This window comes from Clinocottus analis, unplaced genomic scaffold (assembly GCF_023055335.1).
Source record: "Clinocottus analis isolate CAN_PGR_092001 unplaced genomic scaffold, fCliAna1.0.p SCAF_11, whole genome shotgun sequence".
NCBI lineage: Eukaryota > Metazoa > Chordata > Actinopteri > Perciformes > Cottidae > Clinocottus > Clinocottus analis.
The window spans coordinates 19,631,482-19,653,718 of record NW_027175832.1 but is presented as its reverse complement, the minus strand read 5'-3'; the positions used below and the strand labels follow the sequence as shown (position 1 = coordinate 19,653,718).

Sequence of the window (22,237 nt, the reverse complement as noted above, 5' to 3'; positions counted from 1 at the left end):
TGCGTGCGTGCAGGGTTTTGAAACTAGTTTTTTTTTTTTTCCCCCCCGCTCCTCTGCAGAGTTGCTAAAGCACCACTACAAGTTAATGGGGGCTGGAAGAGCCTCCTTTGCCGCCGTGTTGACACAGAAAGGAATAATCAGCGGGCCGCGACGCCGGATGGATGCAGTGAAGCCGTTAACTCGGGAGACCCCTGCATCCCAAACCTTGTTGCCTTGGTTACAGTCTCCCCAGGTGACTTGAGAGTGTGCTGAATCACGGCGATGCGCTGGTGAATCGCGCGCGCACACACCCAAAAAAACACAACTAGTGGCCTGTGAGCATTAGTTATGATTTGTGGGATGATAACGACACGCTGAAGCTCAGATGTATTACAATAAGTGGCTTGTCTGGCAGCGCAGATCTGCCCACTGACTGATTGAATGCTGCGGCGTGATGGATGAAGTCTGCAAGGTGTGATGGAGACGGAGAGAGAGAGTGTGTGTGTGTGTGTGTGTGTGTGTGTGTGTGTGTGTGTGTGACGGAGACGGCCGTGCATTGAAAGCTCAAAGAGCAACGGTGAGTCGGCTGCGAACACTCGCATAGTTTTTTTTTTGCATTTGCTTTTTTTATTTTGATTATGCTTCCCTTCACAGAGGAGAGCATCATCTGTCACTGACGGATGAGATTAGACACAGCGTTTTGTCACCGTTGCATCAACCGTGATGGCATCTCAGATTGGGAGTCGGCGTTAACATCGGAGGGAATCAGACGTCCACCGACTCGTTTAGCATTTCAGCGCGAGGAAGGAACTCAAAGTGAACGGAGGAGACGAGGAAAGAATGGATGAAGATAGAGGATGTAGATAACGAAAGGCAAATAACTGTGTGAGCTAGAACAAATGTATAAATATGATGCTAAATGTAGTTTACTGTCAGCTGAGAGGAAATACATAGTGTATACATATAGTTAAAATATACATATAGTTAAAATATATACAGCCTTTAAGCTACTTTGTTAACACAGGGACTCAAACAGCTGTCTCCTGGGTGAAAGTCTTGTGTTTGTGTGAGACGTCAAAAGCAAAACGACTAAATACTTTTACCTGTTAACAGAATCCACAACTCAGTTTTGTTTTATGGGAACAACATTTTTCAGGAGAAGACAGAAGAGCAGCCATTACTCTCCAGACTGCATGAGATTTATTTCATTTGAATAATTGAACAAACAACCCATGCGGTCGTTTTTTTTCCTCCGGCTAAGTGCTGGTTCCCCGGCTAACGGTGTTAGCGCAGCGGCAGGTCGTGCGTCGAGCCAGTGGAATATAGACGGCACCGATGTACAAAACACGTTGTTCAGTCACAACAACAGATGTTGTTTCACAATACATATGAGCCCAGAGTATTTTCCGTGAGATTAGATCCGACACAATCTCTCCTCGCTTTAATCCCGACGTGACGTTCAATCCGGGAGAATGCATTAGAGCGAACGTATGGGGTAAAACATCTGTGAGGAAATGGGATCTAGAAACGCCACGGGGTGGAAATGCCCCCAGCAGATATCACGGCGACTTATTCAAATGCGATGTGGATTTGAGTAATGGAACCTTAAAAAATAACACGCCAGGGACGGCGCGCTCGCCACCTTTTGTAGAGCGGGATTACGGCCGCGTGGGGAACGCCGTCCAATTTATTCGCTTGTGATCGAGCCGGCCGGCATCGATACGCTGATGTGAGCAGAGCGTGAAATTGTCCCATGAATTAAAAATGGAGGCCCGTTGGCGTGAGCCACTCCGTTACCGCCCCCGGTGGCGCCGCCGCTTGAAATGCACGACCCGTTAAACCCGTGTGCGTGTGTTTGTGTTTAAGTGTGTGCGTATTAATATCAGTCAAATATCATATTACCATCTCTTGACATGTTTGACCAGCAGTGCCCCTGGAAAAATGGAGATTCCCCCCACATGAAACCCGAAAAACCAATTAAATTCAATCCGTTCCGTCGGTGGATTCCAGTGTTTACTGTCTGCTTTGCACAAGTGTTGACGCCCCGTGGGATTGCCGAGGCTCAGAGCGAATGCTACTGTGAGCTGCGGGGAGGGGGATCTGTGTTTTTTCTCTTTTTTGCACGGCTTAAGAAAACCAAAATGAATTGTTTCATTTCAAAACGATTCAAATCCCTTACGGGATGGAAAGTGTCTCACGAGCGCAGACGACTTTAAAACTCTTTTCAGTTCATATCCGGCGATGAACAAGCAAGAACGACTTCATTAGCAGTGACTCATCGCACGTTACCACACAGGGCTTCATGACTAATGAAGTCCATGTACGATGTGACGTCTTCGCCCGGTGACCGCTCGCTCCTCCCGCTGAGCTAAACCCGCAGATGGCGGTTTGAAACCCGGTTAACGGAACGTGCTCGCTAGCTTCATCCGCCTCTTAACCTTATGCACCCCAGCAATTTATTGGGGAAAATTGCAAATGGTTGGCATTCAACTAAAGTAAACGGAATGTAAAATATAACATAGCTCTCTCTAGATGTTAAGAGTTTATGCAAGGATAAGTGTGGCTTTGATTGAGTGAAGTTAAGTGTTTTTAATAATTATTTGAGTTCAAGATTTTGGAGCGATTGTGTCTACGAGGCCTACATTCAAAGTTCCCCTTACATAAATGGACATAAATGGCCATAAATGGCAATGTTGTGCATATCTTGGCGAGGGTTGGTTTCTCAGCGGATTTGGATATTGATGGATTCAGTCGGCTCTAAGGATTCCCAAACTGTATGGTAATCCTGTTTAACTTCATGCTTTTGATATAAAATCCTCCAAAAAAAAAGTAATATTTTTAAAAATCGAGTCATACTTATGGTTTATATTCATATTTATTGTGGAATAGTGTCAAAAACATGAAAAATGTACTTATATCCACTTGTAAGACCAAGATGTGCCGTTCTTTTTTTGCTGTATCACACCAGAGGCCCATATATGGACCGGTAGGGCTTGGGAGACTGATGAAGACGAGCTTGACGAAGGGCTTAGCCCCCCATATGGTTCAGACCGTCGGCGCGAGCTCCGACAGAGAAACGGGGGAGTTCTGGCCCGGCTGATGGGTTTGTTTGTTGCTTGACGCCAAATGAGAGGGATTCGCCAAATGAGTCGCTAAGTGTGCAGATATTGTATTGATTGGCGCCTAATTGCTCTGTTTTCTGCAGATCAATTTGCCTCCGCCCGTGTTGCAGGGTTAAGCCTGTAATCCAGAGTAAAAGCAAGTTTGGGTTAATCGCGGCCTAAATGGCCTCAGACACGTCAGACGCGACGGCCTCTTGGCCCCTCTAATCTCTCGGATGCATCATCAGACACCAATAAGCATCAGAGCTAATCCTTTTTTTAACCTCTAAGTATCCAAGGAAGAGGAACTGAACACTCAACCCTGTGCATGGTGTATGAGCCGTCTTCCTGGATGTTGTGATTGCTCAAAGTGACAGAGATCTGCATATTCTATGTCAACCGGCTGCTTTTAGTTGGTGGTTTTCTGTCAGATTATCTTGTTTTTTTGCCTGGCCGTCGTCGGCTTATTGGACACAAATTATACAGTTGCAGGGTTGAAAGAACACTTGTCAAAAAAGGAGCCTAATTTATTATACAAAACATTTTAAACAATTTGTCTCTACAAATAAAGTCTGCCTCAAAAAAAAGAGCTCTATTCCCTGAACACTACTCAAGTCTTTTTATAATCATCCAACTAGAAGAAGTCAGCAGAGACTCCGGGAAAGATTATTAATAAGTAAAGGCGTTAAAACGACACATAAAGCACATTAAAACATAAAACGGAGTTCACGAGTGAAAGAAAAATAATTAAACAATGTCTGCCTTCGCTCATCATGAAGAGCGATAAACGGCCCCGTTTCTTTACAACATTAATGCAAACCTGTATAGATTTTTGTAATTTTGCTTCTTCTAATCTCGATACTCGGCTTCTCTGTCCTTTATGAAACAGCAGCAGGCGCTAATGTCCGGTTCTGTGAAACCAACGCAGAAGTGTCTTTTAAAGCTGCATCCTCTCTCCTGACCACCAGGGGGCGACTCCTCTGGTTGTATAGAAGTCTATATAAGTGACTCTACTTCTCTCTTGATGTATTCCCTCAGTAAACATTGTAAACATGAGTTTATGTCTCAATCTCTAGTGTCAGGTCTTACATACAGCATAATGATGAGCCGCTACCAGAGACACTTTGGTGGTTTTGAAACAAAACAAGTTCACTTCAACAGTTTAAGGATTTTCATGCAAAAAGTTCTCAGCAAACATCGATCCTAGATTTCGTGAGTGATTGCCACTGTAAGCGGGCCGATCCTTCGCGACCTCGCCGCGGCAGATAACGGGCCCGCTGCCAATAAGCAGCTCGCAGATGGAGCGCTAGCCGCTATCGCCGGTTAGCAAAGGCATCGTTCAGCCTTCCTAGCCGTCTGCGAGCCTTCGATCAATGCGCCCTCCGGCTTATCATCTCCGGCATCTCGGTTCATTTTTCACAGCGGAGAAAGGCCTCCGCCAGCTGCTCCCTCTTTGTCACAGGGAGCAGGGCCCGGTTCCCTCCGTCTGATAAGATTACAGGAACCAACCGCCAAAGCTGCCGCGTTCAGGGGCGACGAGTTTTTATTTTTTCCCCCCGCGACAACGCACCGTTCCCCGACAACGCTTATCGCTTACATCAGTAAATGTTCATTTAACGGGCCGAGGAGCTCGTCGGTACGACGGTCGCATTTTCCAGACGGGAATCCCATGACTACCCGTTGCTTAATTAAATGTTTAATTAAGACGGCGGTTTTATTATTATTATGAAGTAACGGTTATTGGCAAATGAAATGGATGGCGTGTCTACGAATACGAAAATATGAATCAGTGACTGTTAATTAAAGTCAACAGATGCCCTTTGATTTCACCGTGGAACAGACTTCTTGATGAGCTTTAAGACGCACAAAGCGTCTCGGCCGGCTTCGGTGAATGTCCTTTGCGGTCCGTTGGCCTCGGGGTGGCGCCTTCATCCGAGACTTTTAAAATGTGAAGCAACAATGGTGCTCTTGTGTCGCCCCCCCTCCAAGGTCACTCCCACTTGTAAACCACTGGCCACGAGGGCCCTCGTCACAAAAAAAACCAGACCCACTTGAATCTCTTTGGGTCGAATCCAGCTGTCGGAAACACCGTGCCGGCACCCTCGGCTCTGCATTCGTTTCAAGAGCACGTTGATCTCCTGAAATGTCCCCCGGTCCTCTGAACGAGTGGCCGCTTCTTATATGTGCAGCGGTAAGTGTGAAGGATGCTCATGCGGGCATGGGAAGACCAGCCTGGTGTGAAAGAGGCCATTCATTTATAATCCACGGGATTAGGACTCTTGTCCATCAGCTGCCTCCGTCACTTAACTGTACATTCCCCCTAGAGGCCTCCCCTCTGTCTGCTGGCATGCTTTGATTGGGATTTATGAACGCCGCGTCAATGTCACAGAGTTTTTTTGTGTGTGTGACAGCACAGATCTGATAAATCCTATTAGTTTTGGGTCGGGGCCAATTTGGACCACTTCCTCTCTGATGTGGAATGGAGCAGGAACTCCCCGGCTGTCTTTAATTGCGGCATTCTTGCTCCCAAAGCTTTGTTTTCTTTTCTTTTTTACATCTGTGTGTTCTTACCTCCCTTCCTCTGGACTTATATTGACTTTATTGTTCTGATATCAAAAGTCCGGCCACAACGAAGCCTCGGAAAGCCTTCGACAGTGTTCTCATTTCCAGGTTGACAGGAGAGTTCCCGCTCAGAGCCGAAGGTCTTGAGTTTGTGTCTCTGGCCTCCTCGCTATCATAAATAGCAACGTTTGTTCTCAGCAAGTTAATGTACCGAGTTCTTCTTCCACCCGACAACATTCCTGGTTCAAAGTGGAGCCATGTGTGGAGCCTAACACTCCCGATGGTGATTATCTCAAATTATCCTTTGATTGCCTCGATTTCACTCTCCAAGCCTTTGATTTTTCCAACCCCTCTTGTTTCATTTGGTGAGAACAAAGGGTGGCAGTGGGACCACGGTGCAGACATCGCATCTTCACGAAGATCATCCTCCATCCCGGGCTTTTGGCCGCGGGACGGGTGGAGGGTGGGGGTCGGGGTCGGGGTCGAGGGTGGGCACGCCCGACCATGAAAGGCTAGGAGCATCTCGGAGTAAAGGGCTTCGCTGGCAGCCCCGTCAGCGAGCCTCCGTCCTGGTATCGAGTCCCAGAGACACTCAGCGAAGCCACGCTGACCTTTTCAGCCTCGCACAGCGGTGCCAGATATTGAGTGAGTCTGTCCAGAGGATGAAGCTCATCTCAGAGTAAAAACTCTCCCCACGGTCTCTGGGGGGCGTTGTGTTGTTATGTGTTTTTGTTGGCACTACGCTTGTATTACACTGTGTCTCTCTCTCTCTCCCTTTGATTGATTTTTACGAGGTTTTGTCAGACGAGAGGAGATTGGATATCCTTGATCCCTTTATTTGAGTTTCTCGAGTGCAGGACGGGTCAACGGGTCGCCTTAATGGTGATGTACTTTTGATTGCAGGGTTGAGAGATCACCTCGGGAGAGGGGAACGTCTTTCACCTGACGACCACAGGGCTGAAATTCAGGCTGAATCCGTGTGTTTCTTCACACCGTTTTCCAATTTTTAAACACATCTCCTGCTCCGTTCTCACACTGAGCATCGTAATCCGGGCGTGAACGGACACGTTTGGAAATCGGCGACGTCGACGCCCGCGTTCGCTACTCGATCAGGTCTTTTTTTACGGCACTTCCTTCCCCCGATTCGCCACGCCCATGTCACATGACCTTTTTTCCTGAAAGAGTCCACCAGAGACAGTCGGACCTTCGTCGTCTGTCCGAGCAGAGGAAGATCCCGTCCTTCTTTTCATCGGCAGTATTTCCTGGAGCTAAACCAACAAAACAATAGAAAATCTACTTCCTGTCGTGTGAGGTATATCTGTGCGTACGCTGTGCGGACGGAGACTCATTCGATCCACGGCGTCTTCCGCTGGCGCACACATCTGTTTAAAAGCGATGGGATGTGAGGCATTGAGGCCGTGACCCACGGCCGGAGGGTCCAGCATGCACCTCACCCGCCAGGTCAGCCGCGTCCCGGAGAGGCCGAGCCGGCTGTGTTGCCTGTCACGGTGATTAGCGGCGATCGCTGGTGACAGGTCTCTGGTCTCTCACGAGGTCTTTCCTCTGGCTGCGTCTGCAGGAAGCGGCGCTCTGCGTCTGCTGCTGGTGCTGCTGTGTTTCATGTTATCGCATTATGAAGCCCTCACTATCTGGTTGCTTTGTGATGGATGAAATGCATTTAGGCAGTTATTGCAGTAATGTTACGTCCAGATGGAGATAAATTGATGTTCTAGTTAAGATGGATGAGCGTCGTTTCCTCTTTTCCAGATTCTGTTTTCTTGTTTTTTGTTTTTTGTGCACATCCTGTTTTTTAAGAGTTTATCTTTTAATCCTGCCACTCAACAAATTCAATTCAGAACTTTTTTTTTCTGCTGACCTTTTAAGTTTTTTTTTGAAAAGAAGGAAGAAAAAAATGAAAACGGTTCTGTGGTGACTGGAAAGAGTTGCCGGTTTGACCTTTTTTGGGGGGTTTTAGAGATAAGAAAGTCTTCAGGAATTTCCTGGCAGAGTTAGGAAGTTGAAAAGTCGAGCTCGGAGTCAACGCCCCCCCGCCGGGCCTCCAGTCAGCGACACCGACACTTCCATTCACACGCAGGGAGAAATGTGTTGATTACTTTCCTCTGTCGGAGGCCGCCGCGTATATTTAACTCTAACCTGTCTTCTCCTTTATGAGACCTTAACTGTTGCAGAACAACTCTGTCCATGGTCCTTTTATAATAAAAAATAAGCATTACTAAGCTGAATGGACGTCAAGAACGAAGCATTGGAGCCCTGGAAGATGTTCAAAGTGTCTAAAATAGCTCAATATTCTCAATAGACTACAGGAAGAGATGAATACAATACGCTACCAACAGTTACTGAGATGAGAAGAGATTAAAACGCATTTATTTCAGGGATATAAAAGTAATAAAGTAACTTTGTTCTTGTGTTATTCATGTTCGCGTTGGTTTAATTTATACGATCATTAAAGATACAACATGCAGTCATAGCTGCTCTGGATGACCAGCCGGAGAGGGTTAGTTCAGCGCGCCGTGAGGGATTAGCGCTGACGGCCGCACGGTTTGAAGTCGGGCTGCAGCAGACAACAGCGGCTCGGCGGTTCAATGCTGTCGAGGCCGGAGGGAGGAGGCTCACCGTTTCACCGCCGGTCTTTGTTCAACGTGATGAATAATACATCAGAGGTGCGTTTAGTTTGATTCCCGGAGCCGTCGGCTCGGCTGCGGGCGCGCTCCCGGCGCTAGCTAGCTCGCGCGCGCCGCGGCTTCCATCCGGCTTCAGCGGCGCCCGGTTTGCTCGTTTGATCGTTTCCAAAGGGACTTTCCTTCCGCGCCGATGGAACCAGGTCACTTTTTGTTCACAATGGACGCCTCGCACTCATCTCCCTCCTTCCCTCTCTCTTTTCTTTCTTTCTCCCCCGCAGTAGCCGGCTAGCACCGAGCAACCACGACCGGATACAGCGGCTGAGGAGCGAGTTCCAGCAGGCGCAGACCGGCCCGGACGACCCGGACGACCGCAGGAGGACCTACAGCTTCGAGCAGCCCTGGGTGAGTGTCTGACACGAGGGAGGGGAACGGGGGGCGGGGCCTGTCACTCAAGTCCAGCGCCCACTGCGGGGCAAGGAAACAAGATGGCCGCCCGCCGGACCGAGACTCTTGCAGGTGTCACTTCCAGGAGAATGCTAACAAGCGTTGGCACCTGTGGCTCACTGGAGTACGGTGCTAACCGCCACTAACCCCCCTCCTACTACCAGCCATGAACAAGACTGATGCCCCCCCCCCCCCTCCACCCCCCCCCACACACACACACACACACAACTACGATCACCTTTAACCCCCCACGTGGGCCTTCCTGGCTAATCGTGCTAACGCTAACACCCTTCACCCTCCGATGTTCAACCTGCCTGCATGTGCAGGGGTTTGCACACCTCCTGACGCCTCCATCACTAACCCCACCCACCTGTCACGACCCACTCTACTCATCCATCGCCCCCCCCACCAACATGTTGTGTGTGTGAGTGTTCACCACCTTCCTGCCCAGCGCCTCGTGGACTTCTTGGGTACGTCTCTTCACATTGTTTCTGTGTTTCTGTAAAAAAAAAACAACACCTTTTTTCTTTTTAACTGTGCCTTTTCTTTTGTTTTTTTTAAAGTTTCACAGTCGGGTCGAGTTCATTTTTAACTGGAGCTCTGAGAGCGATCTGAAGCAACAAAGGGTAATAACGAGCGAACAAAAAAAAAAAGCCTTTCGAATTTTCTCGGGGTGATGAAACCGCTTGTCATGTTTTTAGTATTTATTTTAGTCCTCCCTCGCTTCCTCGCACCTCAACTCAAAGTGTACTTGCTTTAATTGTTTTTAATAGCAAATTATTCTCATGTGACCGTCAGCTGTCGCGAGTTTTAACTACGATTTCCCAACATTTTTCTACTTGACGGCATCTTTGTGTGATGTGTGTGTGTTTTTTTTTTATGATTGTTTTTCACAGCAAAGGAGTCTTTCTTCAGCACATTCTTTGATCTAGTTTGGGACAACACACACACACACACACCTCTTTATCACAACATATTTTAATAGACACTATATCACAATACATATTATAGTCGATGTATGTTTTCATATATCATTAGTGTTGTCTCAAACCGGACACCTTGTGTGCTGTAAATTACGTCCTGATGAATCTGAATCGGCTCTGTTGGTTGTGTGTCATTTTGCACACACACTTACACGCACACACACACTGTTTTTGTATATTCACTGTATGAACTCTTTTTATTGCCGGTGTGTTGCACTATTAGCTTCAGTGTGCGACGGGAGAATGTAGTCCTTTTGATTCATAGTCCAGATGATGAAAGCGAGAGAGCTCTCGACTCAAAGTCATCTGCGCTCCGGCTTTTTCTGAAATATTCAATAAAAAATGTGTCGTTTTATTGGCCCGAGTTGTGCGTTTTCGATGGTGTTTTGCGCAACGGGCATTATGGGAAAGAAGTTCACATGGCCCCCTTTTTGTCTCGGAAACAACCGAGTGTGTCCTCGATCGCGGAGCTCAACAACAGTGAAACAACGCGGAAGTGTCTTTTAAATGTGCGTTACCTCTCCTCACCACCAGGGGGCGACTCCTCTGGAAAGGACGGCACATTTTAACGGAACCGGCCAGCTCGTCAGACCCGTACGGGGTTTTTCCACCACATTTTTTTTAATTGTTTCGCCACAGCAATCTTTAACCATGAAGAAAAATGAAGATTATGACCAGATAAAAAAAAATGTCTTCAATACAAAACACTCCAAGAGATTAAATCCAAAGCTTTGTGACGTGTAACTTAACATTTGGAGGTTTTTATCCTGATGCAATGAAGGTCTGGACCAAAAGGTATTGAGTTTCCATGTGCGCTCCCAGATACATATTAATACCAGATAAATACTTTATATGTTAAACCAGCTGCTTGTGCAGGAACCCTCCATGCTCCAGTCTGATGGTGTTTTATGGCCCTCTTGTCTTCCTGCCGTGGTAATTGCATGTTATTAGACTCACTGTGGCCGTATGGAAAACAGGGGACTGTGTCTTTGGAATTCAATTACCCCCCCCACCTTCCTCCTCCTCCTCCTCTCCCTCATCCATGCATATATCACATGTTGCTGCTTCACCTCGCTGATGGACCTCAAGGAGCCGTCGTCCTTCCACTTAAATCACCTGCGAGCGCTCACAGCCGCTCGCCTGCAGGAACATGGCGGAGAGACGGAGAGCAGACGCCAAATCCACCCAAACGTTTTTACAGAAGATGAAATGCAGCCGAGTGCTGAAGAGACGAGTCCAATAACTGGTTAGTTCAACCCGTAATGGAGTAATGGAGCATAGTTTCCATCGCTTCAAGTCGTTTTTGGGCAACTTTCCAAATACTTCCTGCTTCCATTTCGTCATGTTTTGTATTTAAACATTTTTCAGTATTACTTTTGACTTTTTCCAGATTAAACCATTAATCTGTTTACCAAAATAAAAGTGAGGTGTCCTGTGGGGATGGACAGCGTTACGGCCTTAATGAGTTTTGGGAATTTAATTGATTATTTGGTCGAGAAAGTCTTTTTAGATAACACACTTTTTTAATCCTTACTCAGCTTGAGGGAGGAAAATATTCAGTATTTTTGTGTATTTTTGTCAAGCCGAGTCTAAACTCATCTAACTTTGTGGCGCCGAGTCCACACCTGAGTCACGTCATATCAATATTTTATCATATTGATATCTATATTGTAGCAATATCATAATAATATCATATTAATTCCACAGATATCTTTGAATCTCCGACTGGAAGCAATAATAATGTCGTTGTGCACATTTCACTCAGGCTTAGACTCAACCTGAGGTTCACCTGTTTATACCTCACCTCCAGTGAAGTAGAGGTGAATTTACCTCCACACACACACACACACACACACACACACACACACACACACACACACACACACACACACACACACACACTCCTGTGTGCTTGATTGGCCCAATTATCCATTTCCAACACAAGCTGTTTTCTCAGCCATCTCTCTCTCTTTTCGCCACGCGACTTTCATCCGTACATTTTTCCCTCTTCTGCTTTTTCACTATAATTTGGGAGCAGAGGATTGTGGGTAGCGCGGTCTAATTCCATCAGGATGACTGATGCCCGCTCTCCCGGCAGCAGCAGCGCGCCGGCTTTATTGCTCTCATTTATACCACTGTGGGAGGAGAGGAGTTCATTCACTTGGTGCAGGAGGGAGGAGGAGTGCATAATATTGCCTCTTGTGTTTCACTGGAACATTTTCTGGATGCCTCGAGGTGGTTTTTACTTCCCGCTCCTCCGGTCACGTGTTCCAAAGTCGCTGAGCCCACATTCCTGGGAATATTCGACTTGAAAAACCATATTGTGACTGTGATCAACCTGCCGGACATTTTCCAATCCAGACATGCAGATCCAGAGCCGATCAATCCCGGACGCGATCGCTCCGGCTTCAGTCGGTTTAGTGGTGTCTCTTTAGTGCTATTAATCGTTTTATGGCCGTCCCGCGAGCTGCTGGTGTCCACGCAGCGCCGCCAGCAGCTCAACGCCGCGCGGCCGTAAAAGTAATTAGACTGTGAGCTAAAGAGAAGAGTTAATGAACGTCGGAGGAGCGGAGAGGAGTTGTGGTACGAGTGTGGGTCGGACCTCGAGGTGGTGCTGAGAGAGAGAGGTGTGTGTGTGTGTGTGTGTGTGTGTGTGTGTGTGTGTGTGTGGTACACTGGATGTGTATTTTAACGTTTGTAAGTATACAGGTATAAAATCATTCCAGACTTCCAAAAATGTACAAATATACACATCAACCATCATGACTGTGCCTACACACATACTGTGACCTCATGACCTGTACAGCAGGTGTTTATGTGTGTGTGTGTGTGTCCTTCATTAACACTCACTAACACTCATCACTGCCCCTGCATTGAGCCTCCAGCATGGCCCCTCCCCCCTCTGTCTGTCCGTCTCACCTTCATTGTGACCTGAGGAGACGAGTCCGCCCCGACGAGCAGCCGGTAAGTGTGTGTGTGTGTGTGTGTGTGTGAGTGTGTGTGTGTGTGTGTGTGTGTGTGTGTGTGTGTGTGTGTGTGGGTTTATGGTTCTCCTGTTTCAGGGCCCGCTGCTACTTTTTATTGGGGCTTCTGTGTGGAAACACTCGGCTGCAGTTGTGGTGATTTTTAATGCCTTGAATGTAAACTGAGGCATCAGGTGTCGTACGTTTGTCTCATACGCTCTCTGACTTGAAATGTATTTGTTAATCTGGAAAAAATATATTCTCATGATGAAAAAAACACAGTTTCTATTTGTGCAAGCAGAGATTATTATTTTATTTGAACCTTTTACGATAAAATGAGATAAGATAAGATCCTTTATTAGTCGCTCAGTGCGGAAATTACAGGATTACAGCAGCATTGCTCTCGATAAATACAGATAAAAACCAAGTAATGTAAATAAACAGTAATAAAACACAAGTAAACAGTAAGAAGAGTATTAAATATTCAGATGGAATACAAATAAAAATGTGTATAAAAGTGCAACGCCTCCCATCCATTCATCCATCTTGCATCAGCGCAGCATCGCTCTGGATTGAGATTACTGTACACAGCTTTCATACCGGCTCTTCCAGACGTTCTGGAAGTGTTCACAGCTGTTTTTTGGGAGGGAAAAATGGACTTAAACTGCTTTTGGTGCCGGAGACATTATGTTATCATGTACGTCCATCCTGGTGAACGCAACATCTCAGCAACACCGAATGAACTCGGCATAAACGTCCACCTGGACTCAACGAGGACATTGGTACAATTTGGTAGTCGGAGGCCATTTTGACATCAGTAAAACACATTTTTCTTTTAGCTTTGTCTCAATAATTCATGTGGCAATCATGACAATTTCATGCAAATGTCTAATCGGATAAAATGACCATGAAGTGGTGACATTTTGCACGGCCATGGGTCGGCTAATTTGAGTTTATTGTTTACATTTAGACCATGCACAGGTATGGAAAGCTCCAAATCAGTGGGAAAATCCATGAAATCTGAACTTAAATGGACGTCTGGGGGCGAGGACGCCGGCGGTTAACGGCGTTGCTTCTTGCTGTTTTCAGTCGAGCGCCGGCAGCAACGGGCAGAGCGGGTTCGGCCCGCCGGGGCGCCACTCGGTGTCGGTGGAGGTTCAGATGCAGCGGCAGCGGCAGGAGGAGAGAGACTCGTTCGCCCAGGCTCAGCGGCAGTACAGCTCCCTGCCACGGTAAGAGTGTGTGTGTGTGTGTGTGTGTGTGTGTGTGTGTGTGTGTGTGTGTGTGTGTGTGTTGAATCTTCTCCTGCTCTCTGTCCAATATGAGATGTGTCCAGGAGGTTATGACTGTGTTTGTATCTATTTTACATCCTGTAATTTAATGTAATGCACCGTGATGTCTCTCAAGGTGTGTGTGTGTGTGTGTGTGTGTGTGTGTGTGTGTGTGTGTGTGAGAGAGAGTGTGTGAAATCATGCTTGTGCAAGCCTGTTTGATCAAGTCTGATTCCCTGTAATAGTCATGTTATAGAAATGATTCCAGATTATATAAATATAACATCTGAGTAAGGAAAAAGGGTCACAGCTGGTCAGTTTCAGTACACACACACACACACACACACACACACACACACACACACACACACACACACACACGCTCTCAGCCTCGAAATGGACAGATCATGTTACCTTCTTGTACATATCTAACATGATTGCTTTGCTCTCCCTTAATGTAATTCCCTTTGATCTGCATGATATGACTGCCTGTTGTTCCAGGAAGTGGTGTGTGTGTGTGCGTGTGTGTGTGCGTGTGTGTGTGTGTGTGTGTGTATGTGTAATAGAGGAGTTGTGGGTATAGGAAGGTAGATATGGGGACATTTCATGGATACATTAAAAGCGTTTTAGAGGTGTCAAAATAGTTGGATTTTTCCTTTGTGATGCAAAATCCTTTTATTTATGTTTGAGAATATAATGAATCATCAACGTATCATTACCATGATTAAGTGAACAAACACACAGCTGGTTTATGCATCAAACATTTCCTAAAATGAATTGCTGCTCCTACAAAAAATAGTAAATGCATCATTTGTACAATTTTACACTTACATGATTCTGCGTCTTCTCGGTAACACGATATGTCGCCGCAAAGTGCCGTTCAATTTCTATTTATAGCCCGTTGAGCCGCTCGCGGCGTCTCCACACTCGAGCACTTACCAGGTGACGTCAGTGGCGTCCCCGATGGTTCACGGCTTAAAGCCCCAGAGGTCACCTTGGGATTTGGGCCCTTGAGCCGCTGCTTTCATCAAACATGGTTCCCATTTGTGAAGCAAAAAAGTTCCTTTTTTCTCTTTTTTTATGCAATATTGACACTATGAGTGTAAAGATGTTTCTTCATACAATGTTCAGGTAGGTAAAGAACATTTCTTCATTGGATGTTCAGGTAGATAGAGACCTTTCTGTGCGGAGGGGGTTGGAATTGAACCACTATGGCCTCCATTTTGGGTCTTTTACTCTTGAATCCGTTCAGGGACGAACTGTCCAGGAAGAAATGTTGTTCCAAGTGATCACGTTTCCCTATAAAAACATCTGTAATAACTCTCTCGCGCTATCGAGGTCTAAGCAAGACCCGGACCGGTCCAGGTGCACATCATCAGCTTGCACTTCCCCGTACGCGCACAACGTTAAACACATTATCTCCACGACTCCTCCAACGTACCCTAATCCACTGTTATCGACATAAATCCCTTCCTTGATAAATATTGCAGGCAGCTTCGCTGAAAGATTAATGAACCCGCCGTCTCGCTCCGGCGGTCAGAGGCAACCTCCTCCGGTCCCTCGACTGGTTCCCACTAATGCCGTCGAGAAGCTGCTCTGTTTGGATAAAACCTCGCTGTGGTATCTTCGGGGAACGCCGGCTATTGTTTGACTTTGGAGAACCGTCGTGTGAAAATCCAAAGAGCCGAGGCGGAAGTGAAGACGGCGTGGAGCGGATCACGGCCTCCATGGGATTCACACGGGGGGGGGGGAGGTTTTCTGTCCCGTGGAGGCCGGATGTCCTTGCGTGAGCATGCCCGGGTTGTGAATGTAGACGTGATTAACGGCCGCAATAAAAAAGCAGCTTTCATTCCCAATAAAGGTCAAGTCCCATCTGGGCGAGACCCTTTTCCTAAACAAGGAACTGTAAGTGAAAATATGGCGGGTGATGAAGTGCCGTTCACCGGCGAGCGCCACTGATCTCCGAGCCGAAGTAGCGGCATCTCGGGCAACGACAGCTGCAGTGGCGCCCCCCCCCCCCCCCTCTCCATGCACTACGACCTCCCATAAAGTCTCCCCCTTTTAAAAAGAAAAAAGTCCTCTCAATCTCGCTCTGTCACCTTTCAACCTTTCAGTTTTATCATCTGTCATGTTTCAAAGTGTGCATGCGTGGAATACAGAACCGTTTACATCACTCTGGATTTACCCCCCTCCACCACCTCCACCACCTACCACCACCCACCACCACCCACCTGGCACGGCATCAGACAGAGGGAGTGATCTGGTTTGCATTTCTCTCACCAGGGGGTGGAGGGTGGGGGGGCAGGACGAGGCTTTTGGCCTCTTTGTCAACATGTGAAATGAAATCGGATGCCTGCCTCTGAAAATTGGAATCACTCAACCGTTAGCGAGAATAAACCTGCGCTATATTCTCCATATCTCGCCGATCGTGAAGCGTATCCATTCCCAATTGCGTCCAATTTCTGTTGAATAAAAACAAAGGGTCTTTTCTATTCTCATTAAGTCTCTCTCTCTCCTTCCTACTCAAATCCAAACACAAGAATAATACGATTTCTTCACAGCTGGCTGATAAACCTGCTAATTATGCATGGCTCCAAGTCAGAAGCCCATTGATGTTTCTGTTTGTCTTCTTTTTCTTCTCTCTCTCTCTCTCTCTGCTCTCATTTTCGCCGTGTCCTTGAGATAAATGGGTGGAGCTGTAGTGTAGCTTGGGACACTCTCATGCATATCGTATGGACTCTCACACACACTCACACACACAAAGGCAGGCAGGCAGGGGCTGCCACAGAGAGGCCAGCAAAGCGAAAATGAGAGGCGACACATCTGGATTTTCTTTTTTCCCCGGCAAAAGGGCAGCCCCCCCCCCCCCCCCCTCCCCTCCCGAAGCGTTGACAACTAACCGCGCCTTTTGAGACGAGTGTCGAGCGTCAAACATGCACTCCGATATATTTAATCCGTTGCCTACAAGATGGTCGCCCTCAGTTTTCCACCTGCGGGAAGGTTCCTCCCGCCGCTGTCTTGTCAGATCCAATGGTTGTTTCTGTCCGTCTTGGAGCGGAGCTAATGGGCTGGAAGGGGACTTTGACATGGTTAGGGTATGTTTTTTACCGTGGGCTGGTAGTCGCCCGGAGGCAGTTTGCGAGGCTGTAATGGCGCCTCATTTTCATTGAATGTGACGCCTTGGCTCATGCGACTGACAGTGCAACCGTTTGCCAGCAAACATCCACACACTCGTCCCCTCTCCCCGGCGGTAATGGCTTTTTTTTGAACGAACATTATTGTTGCTGGCGATATTTTTTCCAACCAAACCAGGTCACACAATGTGCCACTCGGAGGGTTCAAGTTGTGTGCCACGGAGGAATAAAGTGTGAGCATTTATTGGCACCTGATTTATTTAGGTTTTGTACCGGCAATCACAGTTCCTCATGCATGTGCCAAATCGGTCGTATACAACACCACACCTGTATGAAATTTAGGCTTACTGGATTGGAACCAACCATGGATGCCGAAGCCTCACCGTTTCCTCCCCCTGTTTCCTATCTCCTCCCCAGGCAACCCAGGAAGAACCCCAGCACCATCTCCCAGGACTCGTGGGATAAGGCATACCCACCGGGCGAGGTCTTCCAGACGGCGAAGGACAACCCCAGGTACTCGAGCTACCAGGGCACCAGGAACGGCTACCCAGGCGGCGTTGGCGGCGGCGGTGGGGTCAACGCCCGGGTCCTCCTGGAGGCCCAGGAGCTGCTGAGGCAGGAGCAGCGGCGCCGGGAGCAGGAAGCCAAAGGGAAGCTGATGCAGGAGAGCATCGGCAACAGCGGCTACGAGGGTTACCCGACGGCGCGCCTGAAGGACCCGGCCTCCCCCAAGGGCCCGTACCGCCACGACGTGCCGCCGTCGCCCTCGCAGCTAGCGAGGCTGAATCGAATCGGGTCTGAGAAGGGAAGACTTTTTTATTCTTGAGGGAAGGCGGGGGGCAGCGTTGTTGGACTGATGGATGAAGAGCTGCAGGAGCAACAGGGATTACCTTGAAGAAAACGAGTGAAAGTGGACGCGACAATCCTTGACGAAGGGACAACCCGAGAGATCTTCTAGCTTACGCGAAGGTCCTGGAGGTAACCAGATGTGAAGTGCACTCAGTGTGTGGGGTGCGTGTGTTCAATCCCCCCGCCGTGCCGATGACCTATCGGTCGCTCGCCCTCCTCCAGACACGAAGGCGCTCAGTGCCTTCTCCTCCGACACGACGCCTGTTCACAGTCGTCCGGGACTCTGATTCATCAAAGATCTGGCGCCGTCGTGCACTGACAAATCAACCGGGCAGACCGGCGAGCGAGTGGGCGTTCTTCTGATCCCATGGGGAGGCGTCACTTTGTGTGTGGGTTTTGTGCGTGTGTGTGGGCAAGTGTCGAGGTACACGTTTCACAAACAGGCATTCGTGTCGTGGCTTTAAAGAAAAGAAAGAAGGCAAAAAAAAAGTGTCCCGTGGTGCGACTCGTCCCATCGGTCACACACACAAAAAAAACCCGTCTCCACTACAGTTAACATTTCGACCCCGGCTTGACGCTGCCGGCGCTGCTCTGCATTGTGTTTTCTCCACTTTCCAGTATTTTTTTTTTTTAGAGCTCTCTCACTCGAGTACTCCCCCGGGGAGAAGAGAGAACATGGCAGAAATGTATGAAAGAAGCCGGGGCACAGTGTGCGTGTTATTAATAAAGAAAAGCCCCCCCCCTCTCATAAATGATTCATATCGTGTGTTATCTCCATGGAAGAGACCCAGGCGGAGGGGGTAGACAGCTCTGATCCTCTGCCTGCTCCCCCTGCACCGCTCTGGGCTTGACTCGCTGGCCCGCCTGCCTGCCTGCCTGGAGCTCTGGCTCTCGTCCTCCGCTCGTTTCCCCGTCGCCTCTCTGTTCATTACCTTCCTTTCTTCTACCTCAACACCTTTATCCTCTCCTTCCTCTCCGTCGCTCATCTCCCACCTTCCTCTCATGTCGCCCCTCCCCTTCCCCTTCCTCTTCTTCTGCTCACCATCCTCCTCCTCCTCCTCGTCTCCCGAGTCAGACTCCGCTCTGAATTTTTCATCACAAGCCACCTGCTGCCTGCCGGAGCCAAAGAACGCTGCCACCAACAGAGGGCCCGGCTTCTGACATAAAGAGATGAATAAAAGCACACAAAAAGAGCCAGAATAAAGATGGGCTGTCAGACAATAGACCTGCCAGTGTGAGATTAGCTGGAGCTTTTCTCCTGTTTTAAAAAATGGAAAATTGTCCACAGGAGTTAATTGCTTTCAATTGCTGTAATTGCCTTCTGTAATTTTACCCTTTTAAGCATTTAGCTGACACTCCTCTCCAAAATTTTGAGAAATGCTTCTTAGAACTGCTTTTCTTCCCAAATATCTTCATGTTTTTTATCGGTGTGGTCTGTACATCATGCAGAGCAGAGGCCTGGTCTCCCTAGAAACAGGCAGCGCAGCGATGTTAATCACATACTCGCAGGGCTAGTTAGCCAGCCGGAAGGACGCTAGCACCATCATGGTCACGTTAGCTGTCGGACTCGGCTAGCTTGCTGACTGCTAGTTAGCCAGCCAGAAGGATGCTAGCACCATCTTGGTCACGTTAGCTGTCGGAGTCGGCTAGCTTGCTGACTGCTTGTTAGCTAGCTTGCTACTTCAGTCGTTAATTGAAAATATGCATTCACACAGTTTATTCAAAAGGCTCCCGAGGCTAACACTGTTAGCTATGTCAGCAGTGCTGCAGCTGTTTGCACTGTTAGCACCATTAGCGATCAGCCGACGCCATGTTGAGAGCCGTGTGGAGGCAATAGACGCGCTCTGTCTGTATTCTGAGTTGAGCACCTTTTAAAAAACATCCCTCACACACAGCCCACCGCTAATAACTGTTGCAGTAGGTGGCAACCGATTCTCTGTGTCTGAACCTCGTCCTCTTTGACATCTCCGGTGTTTGCGACATGTTCTCTGCCTGCGAGCGAGACAAATGAGATTGAGCTGAGGTCAAACCTGAAACAAAAGAGAAATGCATATACAAGCATAAAATGTCCCTCGCTGAGCTGTGGAAAACAAATGGGCGCTGCGTGATTGCCCTTCCCTCCTACACTCATCATATGCAGAGTGAAGCCGCATGACATACATTATCTCCCGTTAGTTAATGGAGGCCCTTGCTGGGAAAGATGCAGGCTGAGTGGAGGTGGGGGGTAATAGATGATGATGGAAGTAAGAAGATGAAGAAGAAATGGCATTATCCCAGCGCATAAAACATGTAGGAGGTTCACATGGACTCTGATGTAAGCTAAATTAATGTTTAGCTTATTAAGCTAAATTAATGTTTGTCGGTGTGGTCTGTACATCATGCAGAGCAGAGGCCTGGTCTCCCGAGAAACAGGCAGCGCACCGATGTTAATCACATCCTCGCAGGGCTAGTTAGCCAGCCGGAACGACGCTAGCGCCATTATGGTCACGTTAGCTGTCGGAGTCGGCTAGCTTGCTGACTGCTAGTTAGCTGGCCGGATCTACGCTAGCACCATCATGGTCACGTTAGCTGTCAGACTCGGCTAGCTTGCAGACTGCTAGTTAGCCAGCCGGAACGACGCTAGCACCATCATGGTTTCACGTTAGCTGTCGGACTCGGCTAGCTTGCTGACTGCTAGTTAACGCACTACAGCCGCTTTGTCGATGTGTTCTTAAAGCCACGCTGCAATGGGGCCCATGAAAATTGTTACCAAATAATACACACAAACTGTGTAAAAAATATCTCTTCTCTGAATGACTTTGAGTTAAAGTGAGTCGCGCATTGAGGAGGATGTATTTGACTCGTGCTCTGAACGCCGTGGACTGAAAATCAATAAGTGCCTGATATATCATATCACAATATTATACACGAGGAGGGACGCTTGTCTACGACAGTACAGCACACGAACCACAGTGTGTTTTTAATACATTTTTGATATTTTAAAATGTCATTTTTGGGGTACTCCTTCCAGAATCTTTTTTTAAATTTGTTTTATTTTATTTACAAGAGCCAACACTTTGTGGTTATCAGTGTATTTTGTATCCCGTTTGACATTGCCTTCAAACCATGCTGTATCATGATGTGTTTTAAAAGTATAATAAGAAATGGAAGTTGATGTGCAATTGTTGTTGTTTTTTTCCATAAAACTTTTACATGATATATATTAAGAAATGTATACAGCCACTTTTCCTGTACATATCAAATTTAGAATAAAGCGGATCCGCATCCTGTTTACAACTTCGGCCCTTTTCTCCCGTTTCTTTCGAGCCTTAAATTAAGCAGCAGGGACTCGTTCCCGCTGTCAAGATGTCAGATCCGTCCGGTCCGGCCGCAGACGTCTTCTTCTGAGCGATAATATAACGGAGTGAAGCATCATGAGCTCCTGCGGGAGCGTCGCGGCGTTCAAACGGGAGCTGAAAAACTAGCATTTTTTGTTGGCTTCTGTGTCGTTGGTTGAACACACTGAGGTAATCTCCCTAAAGCGCCGTCACGCTTCCTGTTATTAAGCCCGTCCGCGTTCCCATTGTCCCTCACAGGGGATCTGTCGAGCAGCTCCATGCTACTGTTTTTGTTCCGAAGGTCAAAGGTGACGTCCTACCCAAACACTATTAATTCTAGTTGAGCCAGCCGGGGATGTGTGTGTGTTGGAAGGAATGGAGGTATGAGAACAGAGAGGGAAATAGGTGGAAGCTAGAGAAATCCATTTGCCTCATCCTGTGTTTTTCTCCTTGTTTTCTTTATTGACTTCATGGTGTGTGTGTGTGTGTGTGTGTGTGTGTGTGATCCAAAGTCTGCATCGTCATGCCGTGGTCAGATGTAACCTTCAGAACATTTCCTTTAAGGTGCACTGAGGAAACGCTAGCGTAGGAGGTAGATTTACAAGAACACAGGACGCTGCTTCGTCCGCCTCGGCCCTCTTCACACCGGTGTTCAAATACCCGCCGAGATCTGGAACATGCTCACTGCCTCCTTGGTTTAAAGCGCTCCATGTGAGACACGGTTTATGCGAACGTGTGCGATAAAACCAAACAGGTGTACCTGTGTGTCCTCTCTCAGCATGTGTGCATGAAGTCCGACGATGGCCTCTTTGTTTGAGTATTCAATCCACCAACAATGACCACAAAGGATTCATCGTATTGTCTTTGGTGATCCCTCTCGCGCCTTTTTATTAAGTCAAAACATGAACTGACCAAATGAACCGAAGGGATTCTCATCAGCCGTACCAGCTGTTGCGTCCTCGATGTGCATGTTAGCATGCTAACAGCATGAG

General features: G+C 47.7%; 1 protein-coding gene across 4 annotated transcripts in view; it reads left to right on the top strand.

Moving 5' to 3' along the window:
- pard3ab (par-3 family cell polarity regulator alpha, b) overlaps nucleotides 1–21,198 on the top strand; it is a 165,834-nt gene extending 144,636 nt beyond the window's left edge. For all 4 annotated transcript variants that reach the window (XM_068566323.1, XM_068566315.1, XM_068566306.1 and 1 more), the window contains 3 exons: nucleotides 8,563–8,686; nucleotides 13,764–13,906; nucleotides 17,497–21,198. In XM_068566323.1, the coding sequence (XP_068422424.1) occupies nucleotides 8,563–8,686; nucleotides 13,764–13,906; nucleotides 17,497–17,905 (676 nt within the window). In that variant the 3' untranslated portion in view covers nucleotides 17,906–21,198. The remainder of the gene's footprint in view (nucleotides 1–8,562; nucleotides 8,687–13,763; nucleotides 13,907–17,496) is intronic.
- The last annotated feature ends 1,039 nt before the right edge of the window (nucleotides 21,199–22,237 follow it).